Source organism: Odontesthes bonariensis, chromosome 13, assembly GCF_027942865.1.
Source record: "Odontesthes bonariensis isolate fOdoBon6 chromosome 13, fOdoBon6.hap1, whole genome shotgun sequence".
Taxonomy (NCBI): domain Eukaryota; kingdom Metazoa; phylum Chordata; class Actinopteri; order Atheriniformes; family Atherinopsidae; genus Odontesthes; species Odontesthes bonariensis.
In genome coordinates this window covers 31,422,793-31,446,534 of record NC_134518.1, presented here as the reverse complement: position 1 = coordinate 31,446,534, position 23,742 = coordinate 31,422,793, and the positions used below count along the sequence as shown (strand labels likewise).

Sequence of the window (23,742 nt, the reverse complement as noted above, 5' to 3'; positions counted from 1 at the left end):
ACATACAACAACAATGTGTAATGTGTTGGTATAATTCTGAGTATAACCAAATTTTAAGAACAGGTAAGGTCAAGACTTTTTATTATGTTCTGATATGAAAAAGATACACCCTCTCCCACTTCTGAGAGAATATTTGCACGTACCCAACACCATACACACATCCAGCCCATACACATGCACACCTGCATGCAAAGATCTGCTCTCTTTGAAAGTATAAATACGTGCGTGTATGCTTCAAAAACATTCAAACATTAATTTAACCTTCAGAAGTCATAGCTGTGAGAAAGAGCTTTTTCTCTTGTTATATGATCTTAGCAATCAATCAGAAACTGTAAAACGAGAGGACAAAAAGATCATTTCAGTATGATATCTAACACAGCAAAAAGGTAACTATCAGACTGAAGAGAAAACAGTGAAAAATGTTCCAAAAAGTATTCAAGCTGCAGGCAAAATTATGATTTTTTTTTTTTTTTGTCCAACGAATGAGTTTATTACTATGTAACAAGACAAAAATTGGCAATTCTTCATATCTGAGGAGTGAGATTCAAACTCACACCACAAATTTCTCACTGCCTGCACATTAATCTTGTTTTACTTTGCACATTTCAGCTACAAAAAATGAATAAATAACAAGATTTTTTACCGAACATACAGCTGCATAACACTCTTCTCAAAGACAAAGTTTTTGGATGGCTCACAATGTCAGAGATTAAACTGGCTCACGACGTGTGCGTTACATAAACTATTTCTCCTAAAATCCCCCCTAACTATACCACGGCAGCACCAACCCGTTCACTAAAAGGGAAAAAAAAGAGAAAGGAGCTGTGTTTTCAGAGAGGAAATTAAATAATACATAAATCAAACGATGTTGGGGGTGCGGAGCCCGAAACTCTCAACCAGAAATAAAACATTTCATCCTCCAAAAAGGCAAAGAGGAAGTGTCTGCAGTGACATGCCTCCGCCAAGAGAAACAAGGCCTGACCACAACTCCATGTGAAACCTATTTAAGATTACAAGGCGTGAGTGAAAGAGTGAGAGAGAAGGTTAAAGAGAGGGAGGTGAGGTTAAGCATGGAGGGGGGAGAGTCACGTGGGGAGACGGGGAGAACGGAAACATGGCACATGATCAGAAATAGCAGAGCGGAGTGTGTGAGCCGTGGCTGAACGTGCGCATGCTTGTGCTCTCGGCAGAGGAATTTAGATTCCATAAAAAACAGTGATGATGAAACTGAGACCGTGCAAGGGTTCTTCTCCATTTGTTGCAGCTGAGACAATAGAGAGGTAGGGAAGATATTTGATGTCCTAACAATATATCAAACCATAATAAGGCCTTCACGTAGCTGTTTATCTGTTTACCTCTTAGTCTGCAGCAAGTAAGCATTACACCATGATGACATTTCTATAAAATAAGATAGATGTGAGATAGATAGAGATAAATGTGAGTTGAAAGGCATGATGTGAGCATCTACAGGAAACTGTGGATATGGAGTCTAAGAAGAACTTTACTTCTCATACCAGCACCCATTTTCCATGACTCCAAAGTGTTTTGTACTTTTCATGTGCAGACTTCCACAAGCAATTTATTTTTTGGATATTACTTTGTAGAAAATGTGCATTAAACCCTTCTTCATTACCACGTTTAGAGCAAATAAACTAGTCTGTGTGGCCTCGTTTACAGGTGGCGGTGCAAGCTATGTTGTGCACGGCTGTGATAGAGTAATCATAGTTTATAGGTGAAAAAATAAAGGTGAGTAGCTAAAAACAAAACTGTGAGAAAAAGGAGCCAAACAAAATGAATCTGCTTGGCCAAATAGAGAAGAATAGAGGACTTAAGGAAATTGTTTGCATTAGGAATGTTCTGATTACTCTTTCATGTGAATGAGTGTGATGCTGGGAAGTTAAAATGAGATAACCCCAACCATGTAGACTTTGTAACTGTCAAACCCCCGTATTCTGTAACATGTAGACCCAACTGTGCCTTTTTAATGGCAAACTCTAATCATTCAGCACAGCAGAAAAGTAAAGGATCCTGAGTGGGAGGTAAGGAGAAAAGTACAATGACTGTTGAAAACATTGTGCAGGTCGAATCTTGAACACAGGCCTGCACCTTCCGCCATCCATTTGAGGACAAGTAAACACTAGCAACTGATGGAAAGTAGACATCATCATGTAGGAGCACGTATGGAGACCCAGGACATTGACATGGTGACAAATCATAACTTAAGCTGTATCTGTGCAGGGAACAGAGTGAGGAATATGCAGTAATTGTATTCATGATGTGTCGTGACACTGGGTGGAAACAGCACATGGTTCCTGCAACATTCAAAGAAAAGTGTTTTCTACATCAAAACCGGTTCCCAAAAGGTGCATAAGATGCATCAATGATTTGTTTTGCAAAAAAAAGTAAAAACCACCTCAACTTTTTCAGACTTTCTCAGTTTCAATCAAACTTTTCTGAAATGTAACTTCCCGCTGACGCAAACACAAAACTTCTTTCTATAGCACTGCATCTCCTGAATCATTCATAAGGCAAATCTTAACAGCTGTTTCTGATAGATCTCATACACCTCTCTCATGCAGGTACACGTCACTAACTGCTGTCATGTCAAGGGAAGAAAGATAAAAGAGGAATTGTTTCTTTAGTATTTAGTCTGCAGCAGATTATAACCCAGTTGTAACCCAGGAAGTTGGGATGCTTTGTAAAATGTAAATAAACGCAGAATGCCATGATTTGCAAATATCAAACCGATATTTTACACACAGCAGAACATAGACATCCAACACATTGCTGCATATCCGCCCATCTTTACTTCTGAGAGACTATGCCTCTCTTGGGTGCTCTTTTTTTAATTAAAAACATTAAATGTTTCTGGTTAGAACCACCTGCTGTCAGTGTTTTGTTGCCCCGTCCAAACTTTTTTCAGATGCCTTTAATTTACAGATGAGCTCTTAATATTTCATGAAATAATAAAATGTCTCTCTTGCAACATTTGTTGTGTTTTCTGAGTCTATTCGTGGATGAAATATTGGTTTATGAGATTTGGAATTGATTGCATTTTCTATTTATCCATATTTTTCTTCTTAAAACGGTCGTTGAACATTACTTCATTCTACGATATTGATAGATTTCCTCTCAGGGTGCTCGGTATTGTTCCGCTCTCTTGTTATGTGGAACATCCTTTACTTTCTGCTGCACTAAGCTTAGATGAGATTTGCTTGTGGCAACATTTGGTTGCTATAAATAGCAACTAGGAAATGTTAAGGTGTTGACAGGAGGAATCCTGTAGATGGTAGTTATGTTGTAATTATCTATGAGCATATTTATGGGTAATTCAGCCGTGCTTAGTAAATGACTCATTTTATGACATAACTAACATGCATATTGCACAGCTTTTCTTAAGCCATTCTTTTTCGTTGAATAGAATTCTATCCCATGCTGTGAACGGATTTGTTCCACTGAAACTTGTGTGTGTTGTCCTATTAAACCCAAAGCCATTTTATGTTTTGGAAAGACCCATATGGGATAGCACCTGTGTTGGGGCCACACAGTGCTGTGTTTTGCATGTGTGTGTGTGCATGTGAGTGTAGGGGGGTATAGCCGGGGCCTCATCTTTGAGGGCATATTTGTCCTCGCCCCTTAATCAAACGAATGAAAGCACCACATTCTCCTTGGACTTTAGGAAGGCAGTCATGGCATATTTACCAAACACACCCACACTGAAGTGACCTATAGACAGCTGTGTGTGTGTGTGTGTGTGTATGCATTTAAAAACATCAGTGCAGGTGAACCTCCACCTTTGTGATCCTCTCCTTCATTTGCTCCATCTTTCATAAGACATATTTCCTGCATAATATGCACAATGACTGCGGATGTGTATCATAAAACCAACATCACACAGATTTAGTTTGTGTGTGTTTGTGTATTTCAACTCTTACCAGTACAATTCTGCTGATTTTGCAACATTATTTGTCAGTTAACACTTATACCTGAACCTAACCACAATGCCATTGCCGCCATATGAAACACCTGAATAACTCCTTGTTTTCCTTTTGTTTTCTACATGTCTATTTCTTCTCCTTGCTCAGTTTCTTTTAATGCTTCTGCTGCCCACATTTTGTCTTCCTGTCTGGCTAAAGGAAACTGGATGCTGGGTACACTTGAGGGCTCACATTTCCCAGGAAAAATCCAATTGGTGGTCACCATGTACTTGAGCATAAACCACAGTGAAGGCTTTATATATTTCAAATGTAAAATTAGGATCAATTGGAGACATTTTCCTCTCTGTGACGGCCGGCACTCTGCAAACCACAACAGTTTTGCTGGCTAAAACAGTGAGAGAGCTGTTTTCTTTATTTGAAGCTTAATTTAACTGTGTCAACTAAAACAACATATTTACAATGTCAAGAGCCAAAAGGCTTGGTGGGGAGGAAATGAAGTGAGGTGTTTTACAATCACACAGAAGAAAGGAGGTGTGAATGGCTTTTTCCTCACTACTTTGTTAAACTGTAAGCTGCATTTTCCAAATTAGAAACGTCTTTTTAACACTGTGTGGGTTAGCTACATAAAAATAAAATACATTTACACACAAGACTAGATATTAAAGTGCATTTTTGGAATTTCTGCCAACCTCAGAGCTCATCAGATGCACATTCCACTAAAGCTGACCAGGCTCATTTGATGATCATATGATATATATTTATATATATTTCTTAATTAATTTGTTTAAAGGTCCTGATGGTGTTGATGGATGATATTAGTTCTATACATTGTGTAACATCACCGTTATGCAAACAGCAACACGTTTTGTTGATGCAGTTTTTTTGTGCCTGTGTCCTTGGTGATAAAAATCTTTGCAACAACAAATACCAGCCCATAAATCAGACAGACAACACACAGAGCCAGAGGAGGAACAGCCACAACCACAACAGGTGTTAAGAGGAAACCATTTGTCTTCCTGTGTGGGTGGTTTTTCTTGTGTGTGTGTGTGTCATTATGCAAGGCCTTACTTGTCTTCCAACTCTTCCTAGAGTTTTAACTGTTGTAAGCAAACTCCTGCTCAAAAGTTTAAAAAAAAAAACAAGTTTAAAAAGAAATCCATCATTCCAGGACAACTCCTATATCCCGTCACAGACTAAAGATGAACCGCTGCTTAATCAAGTCACAGCTTAATACGCACAGACTTAGCTGACGGTGGGCCGCAGTTGTGCTCAGTAATCTATTAAAAGGGAAATATTAAGCATCACAGGCAGCACATTGACGTCAAGACAGACTGTTGATCTGCCCGATTTGTACGTCCTGCATCGGAACAGACTTGCTGTTGCCAGCATGAAAAAAAAAAAGGGTTAAGAAAACAATTGCACCAGTGAGTTTGAATGGATGTCAGCCAAGCGTCTCAGACACCTGGGCCTGGACCAAACAGCTCTCCCCCTGTCGGAGGGAAAAGACCCACCGCTATGGAGGTCGCAGTCGGTCAAAGGCATCTGTGACTGAACACAGAGATTTTCTGATATGGCTGAATGGTGCAATTTGAGGTTTTATTAAAATGCCTGAAAAACCTTGATGTTAAAACCCCGTGAGGTCCTGTGTGAGGGCACACAGCGGGCTTGGTGCCTCCTGTCAGTGGTTCCGGCCTCTCTAAAATCAACTTCCACTTCTGTGCTTAACATGACCAAATTTTTTTTCCCTCTTTTTTTGTCAACAACTTGTCAACATCTGCCAAGCGCTCGTTACTGTGGTGTTTTTGCACTCCACTTCTTAGAGGTCACTTGTCAATCAAGCACCCCGGGGGCAGATCCACGACAAAGAAGTCTTATTTTCCTTTCTATTTAAAAAAAAACCAAAACAGAAATAAATTTGATTTCTTAAAATGATTATCAGCAGAAAGAGATGGAAAAACAAACACTTCTCTAAATTAAAGATATCCAACACATTCTCAGGGGGGAGGCAATCCCAAGCCCTTTCAACATTTTGTATTGACTCGTTTCACAGCGTATTACACTGACCATCAAATCCAGATATCTCTCAAGGAACCCGTTGTTCTGATCTAATGCCGCTCTAAATTCCTCATTGGCTGTCGAGTCATCATGTTTGGAAGGGCGACACTTTTCACTGATTGATGAAAGTCTCAGCGGAAACTGTAAAATAAGAATGCTTCTCCGTGCACCCAGTATATAGTACTCTCCCAATCCAGGCTCACAGATGATGAGATGTTAATGTTTTCGTGGCCAATTATGCTGTCCAGGGTAGTGTGACGGGAACTGTCACATCATCATGTTGCAATGGGAGTGGAACGTTTAGCATGACAGGAGCTGTAAGCTCACTGAGGAAGGAACATTTCTTATGCATTTCTCTATGGACCAACATTCAGATTTTATGATCTGCTACAAGTTCCCGTCGACAAATCCCATTCCTGGCTGTATAAGACCGATCACCTCTTCTACTACTGCTCATCCTGTGGATAAGCTGGCATTTGGAAAATGCTTTGAAATATTTTCTTTATGGCTGGGCAACGATTACAATTTTTAATCTAATTAATCAGATGATTTCCCCGATTAATCGCGATTAATCGCATTTGTACGAAAAACCCAAAAATGAATTCAAAAGTAGTGTATAGCTTTTAGCATTTAGTTTTATTTTAAATGTGCTGCCATATGAATGAAAGTGCCATAACATTTGTTGTGCAAACACACTTTTAACATCAGCATCTTTCTGTAGTTTTTATGTAGAAGCCTCGCTCCACTGTCTGTTTCCTTGAATGACTTGCTGCTATCAGTTGTGTGTTTTGCCTTTAAGTGATATTTTAGACTGGAACTACTACGCTGAGAAGACAATTCAACTTGGCATTGTTTACAGATGACTTTGGTTCTGTCGACTCCGCCGTCTGGAAGAACTTTAAAATGAAAATGGCAGAGTAAAAGTTCCGTACCCTTCTCCATGTTTGGTGGATCCGCCGATTACTTTCTTTTCCGGTTCCACAGCAGACAGCAACAGACTTTTACAAAATAAGAGCCTGTGAGCAACAGACTGTTACAATAATAAAATAAATAATAAAACAAGGGTGTTTGTAGTGGGTTGAGCAGGCACCCCATGTACAAGAGGCTATAGTCCTCGCTGCAGCTGGCCCCGGTTCGAGTCCCACATCGGTCGGCCCTGTGCTGTGTGTCATGTCCCCTCTATCTGCCCCCCCAAAGTTTTTTTTTCAATTTTTTTTCTTTTTTTTTTAAAAATAAATAAATAAAACCTGCGTTAACGCCGATAAATAATGAACGAGTTAACGCGATAATAACGAGTTAACTCGCCCAGCCCTAATTTTCTTTTAGAATTTTTCACCTTCTCTCCAGTTCGAGAGTTGTTTAAGACCTGTGCAAGACTTTGGGATGGAACATGAAAAAATACCTGTACATTGTGGTGATACTGTATTAAATAACACGGCATCACATTTTTCCTGTGATTTTTACACGGTTAAAAAATGTATTACCCCAACAGCATTATTGCGAAATAAATGATTTTGATGGAATAGATCTAAAAAAAAAAGAAAAAAAGACAACTGCTGAAAGGTTTTTGGACAAAGCTCCAAACAAAGCTGGAACTAACTGACAGGGTGCGATAAATCCCCCAGGTCCTTTCCTGTTAGGGCTTGATCATAAACTGTGAAAAAAAAAAAAAAGAGATGCTGAATACCATCACACCTTCTTTCAGAAACAAGTTAAGTCCTTTCGTCTCCTTTTAAGAAGACTGTGATTACAGTATCAAATGTTGCTTCATTTTGGACGAGCGACGGCAGAAGGAAGGAAGAAGAGCCAGAAGCTATTTTCTGGGATGAGAGCGAGTTAAAGGCGTCTCGAGGGTGAAGAGGTGAGTGGGAAGGTGACAGTTGGGAAACCAGATGTCAGTCCTGGCAGGTAAGAAGACGGGTGATTTTAACAAGCTTCTGGCTCCGAGCTGACAACAACCGTTCCCACTTGAATGGCACTCCCACACTTCCTATTCTCAAACCTGCAACCGTCTAAAATCCCAAGTAGACAATTCAAGTCAAAGCTTCAGGTTGTCAGACCAACAACTGGACTGCGCTAAATAAATCCATTTGTGCATCACCATTGAAAGGGATCTACATGCCTTCTCGCTGGCTAGCAAACCTGCTAAAATCTGGCTTTTGAGTTCAGCGTGGGTGCTTTAATGCTTTCACCAGAATAACTGAAAATGTGAAGAGAATGGAGACCTCGTACACAGTTCTCGCATTCATACATGTGAAAGATCCGCAGCGCTTTATCACAGAGGAGTCAAACTGGTTCAGGTTTGTTCGGCAGCAAATGGCATAACGCTGCTAATAAATCGCTCATTGCTAAGTATTTACCCTAAGTTTGAACTCTGTCCTGACAGCCAGAGATAACGGATTTCTCATTGCCTATGATTAATAATTTCAACAGAAGAACAATTTTCATAAATAATGTCATGAAAATATGCAGGTTACGCTGATCCCCTGATCCAAGCTCTGTTGTGCTGTGTGACAGCAATGCCTTGCATGTCTGTGTTCCCAAAAAGCGGGAGATGACAAGCGGAGCATGTTGCAAAGGATTTATTTGGGTCAGACTGAGGTTTACATGAAGTGGTAACTGCTTAGGTAATGGTATAAGTTCATAAGTGTAAATTGTAGCGAGCAACAAGGTCAATGGAGATGTGAGGTCAGACCTTAAACAAGCAAACACAGTAAATAAACAGGAAGAAGGCAAGCATGTCTGTGATTACGCATGAAAACGTTGTACAATAATGAGTTTTACCCAAAAATCTAAATGACTGTACGCTAAGTGTTCATGATAAATCCACATTTTCAATCCTGGATTTTAGTCCAGCGATCCATTTTGCTCCATTCTTTTTACTTTCATGACATTTTGACAAAGATAACTCAGGCGTTAACATGGTTGCGAATATTTCAAATGTGTTTTAATGCTTCATTCAAACAGCCTTTGGCCATTGAGTTAGGTATCTTTTTGCTGCTTGGTTGGGTTTGACCACATTATGGTGCCATCTCAGATGACCTTATGTGTATTTCCTCTGTAAGAGGACTGGTAATTATAAATATGACTAAAATCCTTATGATAAAGCATCCTGAAAAATGGAAAAACACTGGACTGGCATCTGGATGGAGCACATGAGGCCTCTATTTGGTTGGTAAGAGCAAGCAAACACGAGGAACAGTAGGAGAGCCCTTCTCTGTGTCTAGCATTAAAGTGCAATCTCTGTCTGAGAAGGGCTAGTGTGACATGTCTACACATGTACGTTATCTTAGTCCAGTGGACAATGAGGCTGAAGCCATGGAAGCAATGAATACTAACAGAATCTGGAAATGTAAAAATAAATCTATGTTGCTCAGGTGGAGAGATCAACAGTGCATACCGAAGCATTCACAAGGTTCATATTGAGGTGAGGAAACACCACAGAAGTGGCACCAACACTTAGTTTTATCAAAGCCTCAACATGACCACTGCAGAAATAAAAGGATGATGGTGCGATCTGCAGAAGTCAGAGCAATAAAAACTGCATGAAGATGCAACAGGGTTTTCAATATTGAAACTGACACTTAAGTCTGCTTAGCAGCCTCCTGCTTCAGAATGATGCTGATGATGATTTACGAGCCCTGTCCTTCGTCCAGCTTGGTCTCTGGCAGCATGAGCCTGAAGCGTGGCTGACTGACACTGCAGCTCATCCAGCTGCCCGCTGCGCTACAAGTTAGCATGCAACCTAAAACATGATGGCTCACTGCTGACTTCCACAGATAACAAAAGGTCCAGATCGTCTGTGTCATGTAGTTATAGAAGATTTTCATCTTGCCAGGAGATGTGTAAGAGACACCTTTTCTAAAATAAAAAGATAATGCGTGTTAAAAAGAAGTGCAGGATTCAGTTCTTCAACTAAAAAGGGTTTGAGGTCACTGTTTGGCGTCATAATGAGTGTGAAAGACATGAACTTTTCAAACAATATTTCGAGGCATGAACCAGAAATAGTCTTCAGGCTTCTCTCCATGTTATGATGTTAGATTTATACAGCTGACACGAGCATATTGCGTACATTGGCAGTGTTGCACTATATGTGATACGTTTCTCCTGCACTTGTGTTCCTACACTGTGACTCATCACATCACAGTGATTTTACTTGGAAACCACGATCTCTTCCTTACTGTTCCTGTCTTTTATCTTAATCTTCTAGCTATATATAGATTCTCTTCATTGGCTCAGTGTTAAATTGAGAAGATAATTTAAAATTCTTCTCCTCACACACTAAGCTCTTAATTATGTGCTTCCATTGTATCTTAAATAGTTTCATATTTACCAACAGAGCATTTTGCTCTCAGACTGCAGGCTCACTTTTGGTTCCTAGAGTTTCCAAAAGTAGAACGGGAGGCAGAGCCTTCGGTTATCAGGCCCCTTTGCTGTGAAACTGGCTCCCAGTTTGAGTTTGAGGTGCGGAAGTTCAGGGTTAAAACTTTCTTTTTTCTGCTCAGGTGGTCCTGCTCCATCTCTTAGTTGTGCTACTATGGGCCTTGAGTGTGGGGCGAGCTCCCTGGTGTTTTTCAGTTTATCTTTGCCTCTGGCCTGTCCTCATGCCCCCCCCCCCACCGGAGTCTGGTTCTGTTTGAGGTCTCCTGCTTTTTGTTTTGTTTTCTGGCTCTATAAGGTGTCCTCTTGTTAAAAGGGAGCCCCCCCCTCTGTCTCCCATCAGCCCATGCATGCTCATGACAGAGGGATGATTCCAACAGGAGATTTGATGCGATCTGTTGGATATCTTCGCTAGCTTAGCACTGCGTAAATATAATTATGTTGAATCGAAATGATCTGGGTTGCATGAAGATGGACTTTAACTTAACTTGTTTGCATTCTTTGAAAAGTGCCTTGAGATGAGAGCTGTTGTTGGTTGGCACAATATAAATGAAAGTGAATTGAAGAGAATTTATATTGTTTGCCAAGTGCAGCTGCGCAGAGCCTCACCCAAAGCATTCCTATGTACAAAGCACAGAAAAGCTACTTGATATTTATCCTTGTTCATCGGATAAATGGCTGGAAATCAGAAGATTATTTACTAATACAAAAAATCTGGGTGAAAGATTGATTTAAAAAACCTCTAACCATCACAAACACTTTGCATTCAGGATGCCGTCTTTTATTCCGATGAACTGGTCGGTTTTTGCTCCCTTCTTCTCACAGCGAACAGACTCTCGTGTAACGGACGGTAAACTGTGGCGACTGGCGTCTTCCTGGAGCAGGAAACGCAAATGCAGTAAGATTTGAGGAGCGATAACATCCGGGCAGCGTGTTTCCTAAACAATGATTTGAGTATTTTCCCAATAAAGAAGGCGATACTTTCAACATGAAAACCCGTTCCTGTCGTGCTGCGTTGCCACGACAACGCCTCGATGGTTAAAAAGTTCAACTTCACATAAAAGAGCAGCCAGTGGAGATGTCAACAATTGACGGTCACATGCCATTTGTTGGGAGATTTACTTGTTTATTTACTTGCTGATTTGTTGTATTTGTCTCCTGGGGCTCGTTTCTTGTAAACACGGCGTTATCTGCAGTGCTGTGTTGTTCTGTTATCTGTATCCTGTTTTCTCTCAAACTTCCCCTCAGCGATCAGGGAGTTTAAAGTTTCATCTAATCTAATTTGATCTATAGCACTGGCACGTAAAATATAATACACGCACAGGTGAGACCCAGCTTTCTTTCCACCTATGAGCTCTTATCAGCTTGACTGTGGCATGCCTTTGAATTTTTGTGGGGTTTGAAAAACTCTATGGCAAGTGACAGCAAACCTCCATTCCTCAGAGGAGACACGACACCAGAAGCCCTGATGTCAAACGCAACACCTGATAGCTGGGGATTGGTTTTCGTGCTGCATACCTCCTCCAGGTGTACGCCTGCTTTAGGCTGAAGTTTGGGTGGGGGTTGCAGAGTCAGGAAACAGGGGAAGATGTTGTATGTGCAGGATATGAGGGGGCCCTACTGTTGGCCTCAAACTGCCATGGAGAGAATTATAACGTTAAAGAAGAAGACAGAGACACCTCAATGCGACACTGTCCTGATTAGACTGGATGTGAGAAGTACTGAACGGGTCTCTGAGCTTGCTGAAGAGAGATTTGCGTGCACATTTTCATGCGTTCGGATAGGTAAAACGGTTCACAAAACCTTGAGCACAATGAAATATGAGTCGGATAATAAATGCTGCAGATGGGAGAAAAATGATCTTCTGTCATGTACTAAAAAACATTTCAAATAATCTGCTTTGGGCTATCTAAGTGTAACATTACTGATTGACACGAGCCTATCTCTGGCAGCCTAACTTAGAGAAAAGACATCTTGTCACATTTAATTTGATAATTACCTATTATCAGTTAGCAGAGTGAAAAGTTTCGGGCATAATTTACCCATCAATGTTCTGAAATGGCTCACTCAACCCAAACAAAAAATATTACATCGATACACACTAATATGAAATGTAGAAAAACTGTGAATCCCTACTTTTGATAGGAAATGAAAACATTTGGCTTTCTGCATATCTAACATAATAACTGAAAATACTGAGCACAGTACTCAGCAGAAGTCTATATTTTGATTCCAAGCAGCCAGACCTTCTTGTCTTCTTGAGCAATAGTTCTCCAGGCTTTGTGAAGGTCTTTCAAAGCTTTCCTTTTTCACTTATTTTCAGTCATGTCCTTGTACTTCATCATTTTCAGAGGAATGTGTCTCTTTGTTTGTTGAGCCACTTAACTCATTGGCTGCCAGCCATTTTCAGTTCAGAGCCACCCATACTGCCAAGTGTTTTTCAGTATTTTGACTGATTTTCCAAGACCCACAGAAAAGTGTGTCTTATGACTATGTACACACCGAAATTACCAAAAGAAAGAGTAGACTCTCTTCTTTGATCAGGAAAAAAAAGTTTGTTTCTACCATTTTCAGTCCTTTAGTAATAGATAGTAGAACATAGGTTGGTTTCACAAAAAACAGCTGTTTGACCCAAAAAATGGAGAAAACAAGCTCTTTTTTTTTTTTGTGCATAGTGGCACTGCTGCCACCTAGCGGGTAATTTTGCCAGTATATTCTCTGTTTAGTGTTTACAAGCCTAAGATTTAGTGACAAACTCCGCTAGATTGTCCCCCAGCCCGCTCCGTTAAAAAACGCAATTGACGTCTATAGACGTCTTTGGCAGAGAACGTTTTTTTTTAAATTGACATCTATAGACATCAATGGCACCGAAAGAGTTAACACTGACCTATGAGCAGAGTTGTGCATAAACGCATTAAAATGAGCAGGAATTCTCAACCGAACAAGGCAGTTTTTAACTGACCAACGGGAAGCGAGCACAGCTCTCTCACGCAACACTGAACGACCTTCTTGCTCTTGATGGTGAACCTGCATGCTACCCACAGACCATCTACACCAGTCTATGTGTGGTTCCACAGCAGAGAAAACCAGGAGGTTTCTGAACACAACTGTGGGAATGAGGCCTGCCGGCCGATTCTGAGGGATGAAAGTCAGAGGAGAACACCTGTAATATAAACTGAACTTTTGTTTGGCCTTGGCGCAGACAGCTGCATGATCACCGACTGTCTGAAAGGGGGCTTCCTGTTATAATGGCTGCAACTGGAGTATTTTATGTAAAATCTACATTTCTACACTTTACATTCATTTAAATAGGTAGTGACACTATAAAACAAGAACTGAATTGATTTGAATCTATTTAAATCGTGAAGTAAAATCTAATTGGATCAGGTCCAACAGCTTCTATCTAACTTAGAATGTATTTGGGGTGTTTGTTGGATTGAGCCTTAATACTTGAGCCATTCATACTCCCATTATGTACGTAAATAGGTGTATCCGTTTCGAACGCTGTCAAGCATCACCGCCCACATACTCCCATTCATGCTTCATGTTGGCATGGTTGTTAGGCAATACATCCACCAGAGGGCAGTGCAGAGTTCACTTCCGAAATCTGACGTCAGTTTCGGTCTATAACAAACGTGGCAACGGTGGTCTGTGCGGCCATAAAATACATCACGGCACATGGATGGAGTTCCACCATTTTTGTCTTTTTCTGGTTTGTTCCTTTCACTGGTCGCATGTGAGCTATAATGCTCAACACTGCCCCCCCAGGATTTCCAGCAGTACTGCTTGGTGTGCTGCGTTTGGGCACGCATCCGCGAAAACGTACCAAAATGCACACAAAATGAACACGGGGGACGAACAGAAGGCCCCGTCTGTATGTGTCTGTGTATTTAAGGTAGAGCATAAAACGAGCCCTTATACCTGAGTGAATTTGAACAGAATCAGCTCAGATTGAAGGTCAAATTTTTGCTCCAACAGAACAACTTTATATGCTGAGTTGTCTGACCAAGGCAGAGATTTAAAGTCCTTATACTTAATAAAAGCTGACCAGCTGGATAATTCTTATTTATAGGGATAATGATGCACATTTTCAGGCAGTTGCAAACACAAGCTAGCAAACTGGTGGTGTGAAGTGGGATGTATTTAGAAAAGTGTGCAGACTTGAAACGAAGGTTTTTAATGTCCCATTTGTGTGATCAAATAAAAATCAGCTTCTGCACCGTTTCAGTGAGTCGAAAAGAAAAATGCAACCCATAATGTTTTTTTCTGTGCGAAGCAAAGTACTCACAAACATGTCAGACAGAAAGAATGACTGTGACAACAATGAAATCTGTGTTTTCACAGCGTCTGCGTGTGCTTAAAAATGGTTGTTTTCCAAGCCCGTCAGAAGACCAGCATGACATTTTTATCATGTCCCTAACCCTTGAAGTCTAAGCATGCAGCAGGGGTTTACATTCAGGGGCAAAGATATACTGTACGTCTCAGAGGAATGTTTTTGTTCTGTCACACAGAGCATGAACTATGGGTCAGTGTGAAGGTGAAGGACAAACATGATTTATCTGAAAGAAACGAGACAGAAATAGAGAGAAAAATCTTAAAACCCCAACAGTCAACATCATAATGTCGGGAAGAGACACAAGAAAGCCTCATTATGGAAGTATAGGAGTTTCTTTGTCCAAATTGTGATACATTCTTCTTAAAACTCAGCATGACTTCCTAGAATTTCGAAGTTATTTGTGTCCTGCAGGACAGAGGCAGTTTTCTGCTTAAGACAATGGGATTCACGCGGCAGACAAATGCAGAGAGACAAAGAAGTGTTTGTACAACTACTCTGAGTCCACAAAGAGATCACGAGGGCGCTCTGTGACACAGCACAGACGCCATATGGACATCATTGAAAAGCGTAGTAACGTTTCTCTGCAGTGCGAGTTGGCTGCACAGTTTTTTATTGAGCAAAAGAAAATGGTAAGATGGAGGCTTGTGAATGCAGGGATTCGGTTTAGAACTGATTGAACCTAATTTCCACTGAACCATGTTGACATATTCTGGGTGGGAAATAAAAAAAATCTGAATGCTGAAAGCTCAGCAGTTGCCAAGCTACAAACACAACACGCCAAAGCATTCACGGCGATCTCAGTTACGCCCCTTTCTCAGCTATGATTACAACTTTTAAACAATTCGTCAACTTAACTTTTTAATTATTCATTTATTGATGGTGATGTAGTCATCTTTAATTTGATAATACCTACTTCTTGTTCTGCATTTTTAAAGGAAAACATGGATGCAAATGTAGCTCACCTCTGCTCCAGAATACTTGTTGGTCCGATTTACCAGATCATCAAGAGACACATTCTCTGCCACTGGCATGTTACGGAACTGGAGAGAAAAAATCTCCATTCGAGTCGGAGCGTCCGGCAGAGGCACAAAGACTATTCGGTCAAGACGACCCGGGCGCATCAGAGCCTGTGAGGGAGACAGAAAACAGACAGCACACATTTTACCTTCATATGTCCCACAAGTTTCCACGACTCTTTCACTTTTTTTCAGCTCTCTGTTTGTACATAATCACTTTGGTGCCACAGAAACTCTCTCACGACACCACAGCTCTGACCTCTGATCCCCACAGCGTATGCTTACTTGTTATGGTAAGCACAGCGGAGATCAAGGAAGCTCTCTCTGCTCCAGAATCGATTGTCCACCTCCTTATGCAGGACCATGAACCAAATGCCTGGGATTTAAACTGTGAAATCTAAGTTTTCCACTTCGGGCAGTCAACGAGGAGACAATGTGGACGTTATCTGATAAACCCTCCACTTCCTACAGATCACATCTCTGTGACCCCAAAACAGTTTTCGAGTACCGAAAGCCGCCACTGTCTCGCTTGTCAGACGTCATTAGGTGGCAGGCGCCTCTCAAACACAGACAGACAGCTATGCCTGTCTCCGTTTGCTGTCCCGAGCTGGGCTGTGACACGCTGTGGTAAAGAATACGGTTTGACAAGCCAACTAGCTGCAGGACAACCGGTTTTAGAGGGAATTTCACTCATTGTGAATGAGCATTTAATATGAGCAATGAAATGAAGGATCGTTATGAAAACAATCACAGTGTCATTTTATGCCTTTCTCCAAAGACTCGGTGAGTCTTGGTAGTTAAGAGAGGCGAGATCCTGGATTTTGGCCAGACAGGCCACAGCGGGGCCAAATCCTGGCCAGCTGAGACGAAGCAGGAGATACACGCAGACGCAAGCCACACAGGAGGTCATGTCAGGAGTAATCAGTGTAGGTTGGAGGGATCAGAACAGCAGCCTTTGAGCCCTTGTCTGCATATCACGCTGATATTCCTGCTACTCTACATGCACAGTGTCTGGTATGAGCCTGACAGCCTCCTTTTTTCTTGCATGAACCTAAAAACTATGAACACGCATATTATGTCATTTTATTTGTTTGGAGAAGCTCGGGTTCGGACACAATGCAACAAAAAAAATTTGTGTTTTTTTTCCATTTCCAAAATAACTACCAGAATCCTGGAATTGAGAACACCAGTTTTTAAAGTAACTAAGTCATCGCTCATTTCTGTATACTTTGATTCCAAACAGCTTGACCTTCTTCCAATCTTGAGCAATTGCTGTTGTCCAGGCTTTTTAAAAGTATTTCATAGCTCTTCTAAGGATGCTGGCTGCTTTTCCACTCATTTTCATTCTCATCCTTAAAGGGGAACTCCGGGGCATTTGAAGCGCGTTTCCATTGCTAGAGGTTGTCAAATACTGATAGTAGGACACAGACTGGTGCAAATCTGCGCTCCCTGTGTGGAGATAGCGCTGTTCGCTCAGCCTGTCATGCGAGGCTAATACGTGGTGGCTAAGGGGCAAGAGCTAAACCTTCCACGTAAAACAACAACTTGCACACAACAGAAACGTCACACCACTTTATAAACCATCCGACAATAAAGTCACAAGCCTTACCATCAAAACCATATGCATGGTTCTCACATTACTGGCATGTGGACGTTACAAAACAACTTTATAAACAGCATGTAACTCACCGGTTGGTTGTACGCTCGCGCATGTGAAAGCCCAAAAGAGTCGATGGACGATAATCCCATATACAAAACAATTATCTTCTCTAGAAAAACTGTGTTCAAGTATTTAAAACATTACAACAATATTACTGGGCATGTATTGTTGTAATGTTTTAAATACTTGAACGCAGTTTTTCTAGAGAAGATAATTGTTTTGTATATGGGAGTATCGTCCATCGACTCTTTTGGGCTTTCACATGCGCGAGTGTACAACTAACCGGTAAGTGACATGCTGTTTATAAAGTTGTTTTGTAACGTCCCCATGCCAGTAATGTGAGAACCATGCATATGGTTTTGATGGTAAGGCTTGTGACTTTATTGTCGGATGGTTTATAAAGTGGTGTGACGTTTCTGCAGTGTGCAAGTTGTTGTTTTACGTGGAAGGTTTAGCGCTTGCCCCTTAGCCACCACGTATTAGCCTCGCATGACAGGCTGAGCGAACAGCGCTATCTCCACACAGGGAGCGCAGATTTGCACCTCTCTGTGTCCTACTATCAGTATTTGACAACCTCTAGCAATGGAAATGCGCTTCAAATGCCCCGGAGTTCCCCTTTAAGCCACTTTGTTATTATCACAAAGAAATGAAATTTGTTCCCATGAAAAATACCAAAGATAGCACAGTTCGATAGACATAAATCAATTTTTTGCTCCAACAAGGGGATTTCCAAAGAGCTTTGCATATCTCAGCATGGTGTGCAGTGTGTCCTTAAAAACAATTCCAGAAACTGAAAAAAGTCCTAACACGGGACCCGCGGGAGATGCATCTGATGCTACATTTGATGCATCTGCTGTTGGCCGAAGCCTCATCAGAAATGGGCTCCATGGAAGGGTGGCTGTCAAGAAGCCGTTCTTAAGGAAGGGAAACAGGGAGAAAAGGCTGAGCTGTGCCAAAGGACACAAGAAGTGGGCTGAAAATCAGTGACAGCAGGTCTGATGGAGGGATGAATCCTCCCCAGAGCCCAGTGCTCAACATTACTGAAGCAGTGTGGGATCATGTTGGCAGAGAACGGAACAAAAGGCAGCCCACATCCAACGCAGAGCTTTGGGATGTCCTTCAAGAAGCCTGGAGAACTATTCCTGAAGACTCCTTAAAGAGATGACAGAAAGCTTGTCTGAGAGGATTCAGGCTGTGATGGAGAATCTTTTTGCGTCATATACTGCAGTTCCAAATATGTACGCAGATGTTTCAATAAAGTGCTGTTCCTGGTTTCTGGGCAATACAGAAATTGCTGGCTCAGGACTCACAAAAGAACTTTGAAGCTATAAAAATTCAAGTTGCATCTGTATAATAAAGGTACAGCGACAGAAACCACCTTTATGGTTGACTTTATTTCCCCTCTGAACAACCAATTCCAGTCTACTGAGAGGATGGACGGCCTTGTATCTACTACGTTTCCTGTGTATCTAGAACATGAGAGGACAGGAACTGAGGACAAACATTCGCAGCTCTCCTTAGGTAACCACAACAGAGCCACGGCTGTCAAAGGAGTGACTGGTCATGAGAGGAAATCTGCTCTGTATTATTCCACTGGTTTATGAAAAGGGTGGATGGCTGTGAGTGACACACTATTGTCATTAAATGGATGGAACGGAATAACGTCAACGTTATTCAAAGCAGGAAAGGGGCGGAACTTCGGGGAGACCTGCTGGGAGATGGACGGAACAGAAAGTTGGAGAGCTACAGCTTTAAATTAAAATCAGAAGGGATTCGGACTTGATACAGTCTGTTGCAAATGGATCCTCCTTCGAGTGAATAGATATTGTCTGTCCAACACGTTGTGCCGGTTGAGGGATGGGTGTAGTGAAGACTTCAGCCTGTGTCTGTTTGTCACAGCAGGTTGAGCCAGTAGCAGTGGAGCGTGTTGCATTATGCAGAGGACGTGCCAGGGACACTTCCTGAGTTGCTCTCCCTGGAAGTATCTGGCGGCTGCATGCCAACACAAACCTGCTGACCCCCAGCAAAATAACTCACACAGAACGCCACTCCCACGCACGCTGACAAACACATGCACGTTCAGTCACATGTGTGTAAACAGACAGAAAATTCCAGTGAACGTTTCAAAGATTAATCCTTTTAATTATGGTTTCTTTTTTTCTGCAAAAATGTAACTCACTATTTCATCAGCCATTAATTCTAAGGGAGAAGTGCCTGTGGCTTCCAGGCGCTCCGAGGGTTCCAAGGCGCTCCCAGAAAGCAGAGCCGACCCTCAGCTTTGAAACTGCTAAACTCATCTGACTGCCCTGCAGGGAAAGAAAGGCTTTTTTTTCCCCTTTCCTCTCAGCAAGAGCAGGGGGCCCATCCATCACTTAACAAGATATACTTCCTGCTCTCAAGGATCCGGGGGTAGGGGTGGAGTAAGAGGAGGAGGTTTGGGGGGCACCCCGAAAGACAAATACTTGGCTTGGCATGTCGGGCAAGCGTTGACGGGCTCTTTTCGTAACGCCATCATTTCACCTGAAGACTTGGCCCCGACTGGCAGAAAGCAACAGAAGGGAAAGAAAAGAGGTCTGAGGACAAAAACAGCCGGACCAAATGACTCAGACAACCCACTTGAAAAAGACTGCAGGACCAAAAGCCCAGAAACAAACACAGATAAGTGCCGTGGGAGACAGCAAATCACCACAGATAACACGCAGTTCAATAAATTCTCTGTTGTTCTAACATGAGTCTGCATGACGGATCGCATCCACTTCGTTGCACCACTGACATGATAGGCATCATTACACATGAGCCATTACTAATTAGAAATGCCCCCAGGTAAGAAATACCAACTAGCTTTAAGTCAACAGTGAAGCATTTATACAGCCTAAATCCAGGTTATGTACGCACTGTGGGCTACACCGATTAGCAAAATGTGCGGTGTGATGATGTGGAGAGTTTTGAAAAAAAAAAAAAAAACGTTGCCTGCACTGGATCAGTCAAGATGATCGAAACACAGAAAGAGAGAAAACCGAGAAAACAGAAGAGGAGAAAAAAAAATATCATCCGCTCTCTCTGCGCCAAGTTTCACTGCCGATAACAACAGTAATCATTCCAGGAATTGCAATCCTCCTCAAGAAGTGATTACCCCCTAATGACAGACGACTTCCTATCTGTGAAGGCCAGCACCTCTCCTTAACCACCGAGGAATGCTGGGAATCTTCTCCTCGGAGCGCTGTTCCAGAGCACATTCTTGGCCGGCTTGGATCTGACCTGCATTGAGCCATGTCTACAAACTGTTTATAAACGGACGCCCCCGCAGCTCAGCTCAGGTGTTTTATTCTTAGCGTAGATATGGTGCGGTTACATCAACATCCGACCTGCTTTGTTCCTCACACTTACCTCGCATAAGGAGAAAAACTAAATGGGAAACTGAGCTCAAGACACTGAGCATGATGACTAACTTCTTCCCTGAACATCTGTTGAAATTTTTGTTTTCTTGGAAAAACTTTTTTTTGTTGGTGCTCCCCGCCCGCCCCCCCAGTGTAAAACATGATAGCAGGCTGTCTGGCTGAATAAGTGGCTTGCCTGAGGAGACATGAGTTGACTTTGTTCCCTGTCTGCAGGCATTCGCTGTATGTGGTTTCCTAACCTGTCAGTCCGCAATCCTCAGAAGCCGTGGTGAGTCATACTGACTCGGAGATGGGCCACCACGGATTTATGCAGAGTACAGCGCCAACGAAAAAAATGCAGAGAGCACGATGGGAACCAAAAGCTCAAACAAAGGTCAGAGAGATCCGTGATGAATTTGGAAATTTAAGAGTGCGCAGACTTCGTTCAGGTTATCAAAAACCTTACTGAGCATCTACTTAGCTGGAAAATAGGGCTGCACATCTATCGAAAATGTACCTATCAACGTGCACGATATCGACATCGCAAATATAATGTGAAGATCACGTAGCCTTTCTTTACTGGAAACAAGACAAGCACATGTGTGTTAATGAGGGCTGCAATGCACACAGAGGAAGCTCTGTTTTTATGCAACTTTTACAGAGAGCCAGCATGCACAGGCACAGAAGAGGAAGGCCGCCTTTGTTCATACGCCTGTAATTAGGCCCGTATATTTGTTTATATATCCCTAGTCATATCGTCATTGCAATCTTTGAAAAGTTATCGCGTATCGCTTGTTTTCAGAATTCTTCCCACTGGATAACCTGTGAAATTAGCCTCTAAAACTTGGGATGTGGCAGGTTTAGGCCACGATGACTGTCCCATTTTCCAGCCAGGAGCTCCATTTCTAAAGCTCTTTGAGACGTTTTCTGAGTTCATAAATCCAGATCCACGTCTGCGTTTGCTGTTTTCAAAGACCATCTGTGTTGAACATTGATTGTGCAACAAGCACATGTCACTTGTGTGAAATACGCTATTTTTTTTTGCATACTCTTTGACATGAGGCATGCCTATCATTTCTCAAAGAGGTTTACCTTTCACTTGCTACCTTAAAACAACAAGGGAATGCCGTCATAGCAGGGCGTGTGGCATCCTGCAATGCAGCAGAACCATTACATGAGCATTGTTTACAGTGACAGACACCAGATCTGTGTTTTGCACACACCTTTGACTTAAAGTCACGGCAATGCTGACTCAAAACAGATAACATGTATTGTATTGTTGGGCAGCTGGTACTTTGTTAAAAAGACAGATCTCTAGTTCTTATTCCAGCAAATTCTTGGATAGAGTGGGAAAGAAAGGGGAGGTTGTAAAAGAGGGTTAACGGGCTACGTTTGGAGGTGCAATGCAACGCCGCTTCTGTGACTGTAAAAGTATCAAAACTTAAGGCTGGATTTGTTTTTCTATTTTCCATTTAAAAGCACAACCACTAAAACAAATCACAAGTCAACTGTATACATCAGAAACAATAATAACTATGATAACTGTAACAGATCCCTGTTACGTTGTAGTCATTTAATTTTGTAACACATGTCAGTCTCCAGCCCTTTGAGCTTCATTTCAGCACTCTGCCTTACATTCGGGTACAAAACACACCGTCAGCTTATTCTGCGTTTCAGACACTTTAAATCCCACAAATTAGATTTATGATCACTACTGAAGCTTTTGTGAAGCCTCTACAGAGATGACATAATTTTGGATGAGGCCACACTGTCTGCAGAGGGACACCGGACTTGCTTTGTGTCATTCTCGATTTTGACGAGGGAGAAGATCAGAGGAGGAAGAGAGCGGAGAGAAAGAGAGAGTAAATTACGGGGGGGAGGGGAGGGGACAGCAGGGCCGAGCGGGTTGAGAGTGACAGGGAGTGAGAGTCGGTGAGCAGCAAAGAGAGCAGAGTTGGCAACCAGTCAAAAACATGAGAGGCTTTCACTCTGGATTTTGCCCTTGAGTCAAACTTGCATCCGGCAGGCGAGGCCACCGTGTCCAAGAACCAAATAACTCTGGCGCTGTTAACCCCCTACTGTCTTATATGCGCTGCACAGCCAGCAGGAAGTCAAGATTTGTACTCCTAAAGTGAAGCATAAACCATTTTAGTAAGTATTATGTTCTTTTTAAAATGTACATTTTGTTGGCACAGGAAAGCAACCCAATTGGGCAGAAACAAAGTATTCAGACGCCCCGTTCTTCAGTTTCTCCATTTATCGTCAGAAAATAGGGAGAATATGCAGCAATTTACTGAAATGTGCAAATAGAAATACAGGATACTAAAAGACAAAAACAAAGTTGTAACTAATGAGCTTGAAAGTCTATATTTGGCATGAGAACCTTCCTCTTTCAGCACAGAATTAACCCTCTAAGGCAAGCTTTCTTGTAATTTCTTCAAAGGAGACATAAGTTCTCCATTTTTTCACAAGCTGACACAATTTGCATGCCATGAGCATGAGTATGAGCATGAGTATAAAGTCGTTGTAGACATACATGTCACACCTTTACCATTTATGGAGTGTGTGTGTGTGTTTGAGGGTCACAATCATATGGAGACCAGGTGAAGGGGCTGAGATTAGGGGAGGGAAGGGGGGAAAGAAGCAGCAGCAGCTGTGTTGCTGCTCCTTTTGGGTCTGGGGTGAGGACTCGGGAGGCGTGGGCCTCACACCCTTACAGCTGCCCTGGGGGCCGCAATAAAGTCCCTGAATCTGTCAAAACAACAGTGAATGGCTGGACCTCACACCTCCGTGAAAATAAAAATTACCCGCACCGAAAAAAGAAGTCCTGCGTTGACAGGAGATGGTGGGCAGAGTATGTGTGTGAGTATGTGGAAAGGTTGTCCACCAAAAAAAAAGGTGAAGAAAAGAGGAGGAAATTAGACCGAGGCCATGCTGAAATGTTGACTCATTGGAGCCTAAAATAAAAACCGTGGCAGTA

The 23,742-nt window shown here is 42.0% G+C and overlaps 1 protein-coding gene across 1 annotated transcript in view; it reads right to left on the bottom strand.

Moving 5' to 3' along the window:
• Positions 1–23,742, bottom strand: part of afg2a (AAA ATPase AFG2A) — a 121,688-nt gene that overhangs the window by 7,247 nt on the left and 90,699 nt on the right. Inside the window, exon 16 of the mRNA XM_075481944.1 lies at positions 15,672–15,836. Within this exon, the coding sequence (XP_075338059.1) occupies positions 15,672–15,836 (165 nt within the window). The remainder of the gene's footprint in view (positions 1–15,671; positions 15,837–23,742) is intronic.